Genomic DNA, 10047 nt, shown 5'->3' on the forward strand with positions numbered 1-10047 from the left:
TTGTTCAGAAAATGTATACCAGTTCAGGTATAAAAAGAGGGGTATGGTCTTACAACAGCACGTAGCTCTCTTGATTCCAGCAGCGAGATTCTGACTTGGTTTCTGTTAAACCCGGCAAAGCCATAACATACCATTACATTGATTAACAGTTCACAGAGGTGTCATAGCTCAGCACAGTTATCATTGAGGTACACAGACCAAAATAATGTTCAAAACGACCCCTATGAAACTACGTCAGTGTTAAGTATCATGTGCACACATCACACGTTGACAATGTTTTTCTCAAACTCATACATCGAAGTGTTCAAACTAATACATCGAAGTGTTCAAACTAATACATCGAAGTGTCCAAACTAATGCATCGAAGTGTTCAAACTAATACATCGAAGAGTAAAGAAAGGAAAGAAAAAGAAAGAAAGAAAGAATTTTAATTTTTTTTTCGTGTAAGCCCGGTAGGTTGCAAAGCTTTATATTTAGTTAGTGTTGAGAGCTTGCCCAACTTTTCAAAATCATGTGTGAGCCCGGGCTTTTTTTCATAATGGTAGCTACGCCCCTGTTTACCTTCGTCCTTTATTTTGCGCACGGTACTGACAGATATACCAGTAGCATCGCTGGCTTTTTTGAGTGCACTGTGTGTGCTGTCGGAAATAGTACACATGTACTGAATGACATTGTAGGCAACCCCACGTGTTTGTTAATGAATGACTTGACCCCGTTTACCCAATTTAGAGTGCGACATGATAAGTTTCAAATACCTGCAGAGTTTGATACTCTTTTAACAGTCCACTTTACAAGATACTAGTATACACATGCTCGAACAGAAACACGACATTTCCGAATCATTGCGCAGAAAGTGATTACTGCAAGGATCACAAAAATCACGTGCCCGAAGTTTTCACACCTGCTCCCCCTTCGAGTGGGTAGTGGATCAGTTCACGACACGCTCCCCCCTCTCCTTTAACAAACGCGTCTTTCGCGCACCTCATTCTAATGTTGGTTGGACAGTAGGAATATTTGTTTGTATCTGTTACATGAACAAAGTAGTTGGTGTAGAAGTGATAGAGTGTGAACATTTTTCAAACTCTGTGAACTGTACAATACTTGTCTTCAAGCAATTGAAATATGTTTTAGTTGTTTGACAAATAACACCATTTATTCACAACTATGAATGATGTCTTAGCTTTGTTAAGAAAGAGAACAAAGATAAGATACAATTTAGACAGCAGACTTAAGAGTTTTTTCAGTGATTCTAAATTCTGATATAAATTACATTGAATTGTTTGTGAACGAATTGGTGTGGAAACACAACTTCCCAAAGGAAACTTCAGTTTCAAATGTATTTTAAGGTGTGCTGAACATGTTTAACTGTACGATCTTCAACATGAAATGCTGAAATTTTATGAGATCAACAGCTCTTTAAGTGTGTGTGTGTGTGAAAGTAGCACAGGTTTTAATGAATTTATAACTATTTGTAGTCACGATATGGCTGAAATACTGCCACTGTGACTGTAAACTTTAACTCACTCACTCATGATATATCGTCTCGCCTCATTAAACTGGTATCAGGATGTATCGTCTCTCCACTTAGACTACGAAGCACAGCTCTAATACCAAGTATGTGCATATTTACACATTTAAAACAGGACTTCACATCAATAATACATTGTAATCATCTTTTTCGAAAGTATAGATAATGAAATTTGTGCAGCTATGTGAACACACCTGTCTGTGTTTTATTGCAATAAGCTGTCTCTCCTTGTATGTCATATATAAGAAGTGTACCTAAGATCAATTATTTAAACTATAATGTAATTTCCATTACAAAAAAGTATAAACGGTATTACCTACTGATCAGAAAGGCTTATCAGTACCTATATTCCATTTCAATGTCACATATTTTCTCGTCACGTTATGGCTGAAATATTGCCGATGTGACGTTAAATAATAACTCACTCACTCACTCACTCGACCTGATAAAGATCATGGTTTTGCGCCATGCTCATGCACGTGATGTGTCATATGTATCATCTCAAGCGTTCCGGCACTAGGCATGACGTGACACGACATGACATGACTGAACCACGACATGACTGGACCACGACATGACTGAAACATGCGTAAAATGATGTTGAACCGATCTCACTCTATAAACACAGAAACGTTAACACGTAAAATAGTTTATCATACCGATTAAACTGGATTGTGAATAAATGTTTGACATTATCTGCTTATCAAAATGTTCTGAAAACAGAGTAGCATTGGTTTTCCTGATGCAGGACAATCTAATGCTGATAAGGGCAAGGCTTCCTTTAGACGTGACACTTCGACCTGATAAAGATCATGGTTTTGATGCTCGTGTGGTGTCTGTATCATCTCAACGACACTAGGCATGACATGACATGACACGACATGACTGAAACACGACATGACATGATTGAACCACGACATGACTGAAACATGCGTAAACTGATGTTGAACCGATCTCACTCTGTAAACACAGAAACATTAACACGTAAAATAGTTTATCATACAGATTAAACTGGATTGTGAATAAATGTTTGACATTATCTGCTTATCAAAATGTTCTGAAAACAGAGTAGCATTAGTTTTCCTGATGCAGGACTGCGCATGTATTGTGCCTTTCATACTGTGTCGTAGTTGTACAGGTCTTTATACGCCTCGTAAACCTCATTATAACATTGCTTGTTATCATTTCCGTTCCAGTGAGTGAGTGAGTTAATATTTAACGTCACATTTCCGTTCGAATACATACAGCCACGTCAGTGTAGTGTAGTCGTTATTGGCAGACTGTAATAATTCTCACTGATGTGCAGACTGTAACAACTCTCACTGATTTGCAGACTGTAATAACTCTCACTGATGTGCAGACTGTAACAACTCTCACTGATGTGCAGGCTGTAACAACTCTCACTGATGTGCAGGCTGTAACAACTCTCACTGATGTGCAGGCTGTAACAACTCTCACTGATGTGCAGACTGTAACAACTCTCACTGATGTGCAGGCTGTAACAACTCTCACTGATGTGCAGGCTGTAACAACTCTCACTGGTGTGCAGACTGTAACTGATCTCACTGATTTGCAGACTGTAATAACTCTCACTGATGTGCAGGCTGTAACAACTCTCACTGATGTGCAGGCTGTAACAACTCTCACTGGTGAGGAAGAATGTAATCATTTGTGATCCAGTCCGATTTTAACGGACGCCATGGTATGGTCATCGTCACACATTATTTTCAATAACAATGATACCTATGGAACAATGATTACTATCAACGCCAGTGTTTACCTGATTCTGATGCAGGCATAGAGTCAAGGTGAGACACACACACATAGACCAGATGCCAATGAGGAATCATCTACAAACCAAGTAATTGGAGACATAAATGTACATCGATCTTACAAAATGTTTTAATTATGAATACATATACATTGCACATTGAAAAATGTTTCTTAGTTTTACCTTTGATATTGACTGATGTATCAGCTGACATTCATATCAACGCCAAGCCTATGTGTGTTACAGTGTCCGGCCAAGACTCCAACTGCCCCCAGACCTGTACCTTTTCATTTAGGAAACAGCACGTATGGAACCATGGTTACTATCAACGCCATTGTTTACCTGATTCTGATGCAGGCATGGAGTCAAGGTGAGACACACACATAGATCAGATGTCAATGAGGAATCATCTACATTCCAAGTAATTGGAGACATAAATGTACATAGATCTTACAAAATGTTTTAATTATGAATACATATACATTGCACATTGACAAATGTTTCTTAGTTTTACCTTTGTTATTGACTGATGTGTCAGACTCCAACTGCCCCCAGAACTGTACCTTAAGTAACGTTGTTGCTTATTTTTTTATTACGGCTGCTACAGATAGGGCAGGTCAGGAGTTCTGCCGCATCCTGACAAGAACTTCTGCACACATGGTCTGTGGTATTTAGCCTCAACAGCACGAATGTCACCCGCTGTACACATACACACGCATGCACGTCGTCATATGAGCGAAATATTCTCAAGTACGACGTTAAACCCAATTTAATTTTACCCCACCTCACCTCACCTCACAAATACATTGCACATTGAAACGATGTTTCTGAGTTTTACCTTTGTTACTGACTGATGTATAAACCGATATTCATATTAAATCAAGGTATATGTGTGTTACAGTGTCCGGTCAAGACTCCAACTGCCCCCAGGACTGTACCTTAGGTAACGTTGATATCACTGTTTTGATTACAGGTGGTACAGGTAGGGCAGGTCGTGATTACAGTTTACATCTGAATTTCAGTTACCTGTTCATAAAATATTTTGCCTATAACAGCCAATAGAATATGTTTTGTCAATGATTCACTAGAATACTTCATGTGCTCTCAAATGGCGTTGCTATGTATTTTACTATTTGTATCAGCACATTAATTTTATGCCTTGACATTTACTACTTGTTACCAGCATGTAGCAGCTTTTGTATTCAGTATTTTGCCTGATGTCATTCAACAAATAGGGGAAGAATGTTGATATCGATGTTTTGTTCACGGTGCACATCTGGTTGTCAGTGATCCATTCATATAATTGACAGTATCACTTTGCCTATTACAGCTAACATTTCCATTTAGTCAATGAATCAATATAAAATGTAATTCCCATTCAAGTCGTCACTAGGTGTTATATTGCTTATATTTGCATATAGTCACTTTTTGTTGACAAAGAGAGTAGAAGTAGTCGACGTATTTGTATTTTACAAGGTGTCATTCAGCACAAGATAAGGGATGTAATGTCTCATGCCTCATGTCCGGAAAGCACAAAACAATAACAATATGCTAATGCTGAAAGGTTTTGCATGTTAAAGGTATTACAACTCGAAAGGACAACTTAAAATGAAAGTCAGCATAATATAAGTGAGTGAGTGAGTGAGTTTAGTTTTACGCCACACTCAGCAATATTCCAGCTATATGGCGGCGGTCTGTAAATAATCGAGTTTGGAACAGACAATCTAGTGATCAACAGCATGAGCATCGATCATCGCAATTGGGAACCGATGACATGCGAGCCTGACCACCCGATCCCGTAAGTCGCCTTTTACGACAAACACAGTCGTCTTTTGTGGCAAGCATGGCTTGCTGAAGACCTATTCAATCCCGGATCTTCACGGGTCCAGCATAAAATAAACTTCTATGACCAGTAAGTAAAATAATTCCTATCTACCATGCGATATTGTTGTGTAATGTACATTTACATACCACAGATAATGATACTGTTTATTATTACAGTTAATATAGCAGCGAGTAACTTTACGTCTGGGGACAACAATGCTCACAACATCACTGGGCAGGCATCCTGGGTTACTGATGGTGTGACGTCAGGGCCGTGTGCATCAGTCTCGTCCATATACCCAGCATGGGAGGTAGAGTTTACACAGAACAGGACCGTTAGCAGGATCAGGATATTCTGGGAAGGTACTGTGTCACCATAAACACAAAATAACGAATGCGTACTAATACGGACAAATATAATAGTACTAATACTGACAAGGTCCTTATGTCAGACTAGTACTTTATATGAGACATCTTAAACATTAATTGACCAGCTTTGAAATCTATTATGTTACAGCAACGCTAAAACACACCCGAATATGTATTTAGTGTAAGGTATTTTGTTCATTCTTCTCAACATATTCCAGATCAACAGGATGACGTACATGTGTCTGTAGATGGAAGAATATGTCACACCGCGAACTCTTCCTACATGTGGGAAGCAGAGTACACCCTGGAGTGTGATGTACCCGTGACGGGGATCCATCTCCGGATATATCGCCAACCTACAGTAGGGATGCTGAATCTGAGTTTCTGCGAGGTGGAAATATACGGTACGAGAAATATATGTATTTGCCTAAATCATTCAACGGTGTTATCAACGTTTGACTTGACTCTTAAACCTGAAGACATGTCCATTCCTCTTTTGTACTTGATTCCAAAACTACATACAAATCTTTGCAAGGAGAGATATATTGCTGGTTCCAGCAAATGTATCACCAAATCCCTGTCTCAAAGATTAGCCATAATCCTTAATACTATCAAGGAAGGACTTAGGTCTTTCTCGATATTCACAGAAAGATTTTAAGACATGCGGAATTAATACCATGTGGATTCTAAAAAACTCAGAAACATTGCAGTGTTGTATATGACCAAGTTAAGGGAAACATTCATTCCCTGATCAATGGGGCATAAACAAACGCGGTGAACAACGAAATACCTACACACCTATCTTCAGAGGTTCAGGACACTTTGTGGGGCGGTGGGGTAGCCTAGTGGTTAAAACGTTTGCTTGTCACGCAGAAGACCTGGGTTCGATTCTCCACATGTGTGATGCCCATTTCTGGTGTCCCCTGCCGTGATATTGCTGGAATATTGCTAAAGCGGCGTAAATCTAAACTCACTCACTCAGGACACTTTGTCAAAAATGAAAGCAAATGTCATTGGAAGTTTACAGAGAAAACACTGTGTGAAATATTTCTCATTGATAACACCTTTGGAAAATTTAGGGTAAAACATTTGGCCATGAAGTAGACATCCCCCTGGGCAATAATTGTTTCATGGTAGACATGGGGAGGACATTTCCAAATTTGATGCATCAGTGACAAAAACAATGTCCGATGCAATTTTGACATATACTATACGTTCCCGAATTATACAACTGACTAGACTTAGCATGTGTTTATGACGGGTGCCACCGGTGGGGCACGATACGCAAATTTTTTCGTGAAAACCCGGGATCACCACTATTTCATAGTGATTCATGGACACATGCTCTGTCATAGTATCGCATGGCAACGATCGCTGGATTGTCTGGGCCAGAGTCGATTGTTTACGGCTGTAATACTGCTGATACGAGTGTATACTCATGATTTAGTCACAACTGTACAAACGACTCTGCTTTTAACAGAATTTGTTTATGGATGTGGAAAGGTTCGCTTCTATTGATGAATAGCAATATATAATATTGTCAAAAGTTCAAAATATTCTTAATATCAAGACTAAAGCTATACACGTCATACGATCGTAGTCACGATATGGCTGAAATATTGCCGATGTGACTTTATATTCGTGATTTTTCACTCAATCACTCATGAAATCATGAGATCACTCACTCATGAGATCACTCATGAGATCATCAAATGATAACAAAGAACGTCAATGCAAAAGAAGACCCAGTTCTGACTATTTTCAGAAACAAATTCCGAAAACAGAAAGTTACAAAATATCTGTTAAAATTATATAAGATGATCGCATAAAGGATAATCATGTCCTGTTCTACCGGTAGCACCCGTCACTCACAAACTTGTAAACTATGTTGTTGTGTTACACTGCACAGCAGTACTCATGCGCCTGTGAACAAACCAGACAAGCAAAACAGGCCTCGACTTTGGTGTACCTAGTCTGAATACACGAGACGTTCACAAACACCACCAGGACGCTGGCTTTAATGGGGTGTTATAGAAATGTGTTCTGGTCAAACTTGAGGATATATGACACCAACGTTAGATGAAATCCATCTGACTGTGTGTGCGGTTGTATATCTTCACGAAACTGATATCTGAATCAGTATCATTAGCCGAACGCTTAAGGTCTGGTTAAGTATATTGATATACTGTCGACTGCAGACACTTTACCGCTTCCAATCAGACACATGTGTAGCATTAGAAATACCTTCCATTCAAGCTACGTATCAATATAGAAAGATATGCATGTGTTTGTTTAGCTCTACCGCTGGAAACGTCTTCTTCAATGTCTTCTTCCACAACTACTACCATGCCAACAACATCCAAGACATTGTCTACGACAAAAGTGACTACTTCATCAATAGGTACAGCGTTGTGGGTCACTATGTCCACTACTGCACAAACATCCAACACAATGGCAACACCACCAACAGCGACAGCACACCCATCGGAAACATCCACGCCTCCATCTGGTGCAGCAGGTAAAGGAAGTGATGTATATGTTTGGGGGGTTCTTCAAAGACGAACGGGTTAAATTTTTGCAGGTTGTAGTTCTTGTCATAGCAGAGGTACGCGCAGTCAATAACCAGTTTAAATTGATATTGCATGTATTGAAACAGACTTGGAGAAGGATTATCGTTACACGTGACAATTCAACAGCAGAATTTGTAAGTGCATGTTCACATGTCATTAATGAAATAAACAACAGTTAAATTGTATACTCAGCCAAAACTATGATAATATGTCCCTTCGAGCCTTTCACTATTGTTAATCACTGCAGATGATCAAGACCGATTTATATCGCTGACTTTTTGTGATTGTATTTGTGGATGCAAGACAATGTGGATGCAAGTATTACATTGTGGGTACTATCTCACGTGCAAACCCGGCACGCCTGTAAAACTTTTCACCATTACAAATAATATATACTATGTGGTTATATGATTAAGAATCAAGCAGGTCATATGTAAGGTGCTATTGCAAAGGGGCGTAAAATACCTCTTTCAATTCTGAAGGAGCAGTATTCAATTACATTATGCTGCATTATGACGGGTGCAAAAGTCGTTTGTGTTCTAGCTAAAAGAAGCATGTCATTGTTAAAAAAGATATCAATACGGCAAACAAATGTCTATTTCATGTACACAGATTTAACTGTTCAATGTGTTAATATGTAATGTGTTCGATTTCCACGCTTGAATGTATCTCTACACTTTCAGAGTCCCCCGATAGCAGGTTCCCGTTATTGTACGTCACTGTCGTGGGTGCTGTGGCTGCTGGTGTCGTCACTGTTGCGGTTGTTGCGGTTGTTGCTGTTGTGTGTGTGAGGTATGGTGCAGCTATCAACAGTTGGAAAAGTATTATGTTCGTGATACAAATGTTGTCTAGGTTATGATAATAGAGCATAATAAAATGCTTCGCTGAAAGATTAACGGGGATAGGCTGACCTAAAAATTCTGTTCAAATTTCCTCCCCTTTGCTATTGACAACGATAACGTCAAAACACCCTGACGTAAAGTCCCTCCTTAACGAGAAGAAACTATACTTTGCACATTTGGGCAGAGGGAACTATTTATCTTAGGCTCTGTCGACACTTAGAATTAAAACACCTCTGTCAAGAAGTAGAATATGAATGACATGAGTACCGCTGTTCTGTCAGAGGAATTTGGTTTGGTCGTTTCACCCATAATTCGATATTTCAGGAAACGGAAAGGAAAAAGGCCCCAAGCCAGAGACGCTGAAGAAGCAGTTGTCCCATCTTATGAAATGTGTGTAGCGGAACCCTCTGATCATACTCGGTACCAGATCATACAAAGCTACAGAACACCAAGGGGATGGTCAGAACAAGGATCCATGTATGTTAACACGACAACAACTACCAGTCTTGAGAACATTAATGAAAACGAATACCCACATGTCAACAACGAATACGTTAATGATCAGAATGTGTCAACTGGAACATCATGTTATGTCAACGTTGGTTCTAATAATCATGACATCGAGAAAGCGGGAGAATCAAAAACGTATGTTAATACTACTGAGTTTAGTCTGTACGAAAATACCCTAAATACCCGCACTTAAGATTGATCCCTGCTGTTATTCAAGTGAAACATAACTCGCATGAAGCTATTAATGTTGCAGTATCTTCCGTGCAGACCATCATATTCTAGTACTTTCTCATATAGGCGCGGGTTACGGTGGATGGTCAAATAAGAACTGTCGGAGTGACCACGTTTTCGAACAATTGAAATAACTCATTGACATGTTTTTGGAAGTGGAATGGTTTTTGTCTTTCGAATGCTAGTTCATCAACCAGCCCTCTGTATCAACAACCAAGTCATTGTATGGTTTCAATGTTCAAATCTGCAAACACCTGATAGTCAGTAGGGGCCAGATCTGGTGAACGTTTCCATATTCTGGTACAACAGCCATTTGTGTGACTGGAAGACTGGCCTGACATAGGACACCATGTCGAAGACGCCGCATCGCTTGTTTGACCGTTTAAAGTCATCAACACCGCA

The 10047-nt window shown here is 39.4% G+C and overlaps 1 protein-coding gene across 1 annotated transcript; it reads left to right on the forward strand.

Moving 5' to 3' along the window:
• The first annotated feature begins 5325 nt into the window (after positions 1 to 5325).
• LOC124276444 (cell wall protein DAN4-like) lies at positions 5326 to 9302 on the forward strand. The gene is made up of 5 exons (XM_046712101.1): positions 5326 to 5486; positions 5711 to 5896; positions 7789 to 8010; positions 8746 to 8874; positions 9229 to 9302. Exons 2-5 carry the CDS (start codon positions 5776 to 5778, stop codon positions 9300 to 9302), a joined length of 546 nt encoding a protein of 181 aa, XP_046568057.1. The 5' UTR covers positions 5326 to 5486; positions 5711 to 5775.
• Positions 9303 to 10047: the final 745 nt, after the last annotated feature.

This window comes from Haliotis rubra, unplaced genomic scaffold (assembly GCF_003918875.1).
Source record: "Haliotis rubra isolate DU_JTF1 unplaced genomic scaffold, ASM391887v1 Scf2093, whole genome shotgun sequence".
NCBI lineage: Eukaryota > Metazoa > Mollusca > Gastropoda > Lepetellida > Haliotidae > Haliotis > Haliotis rubra.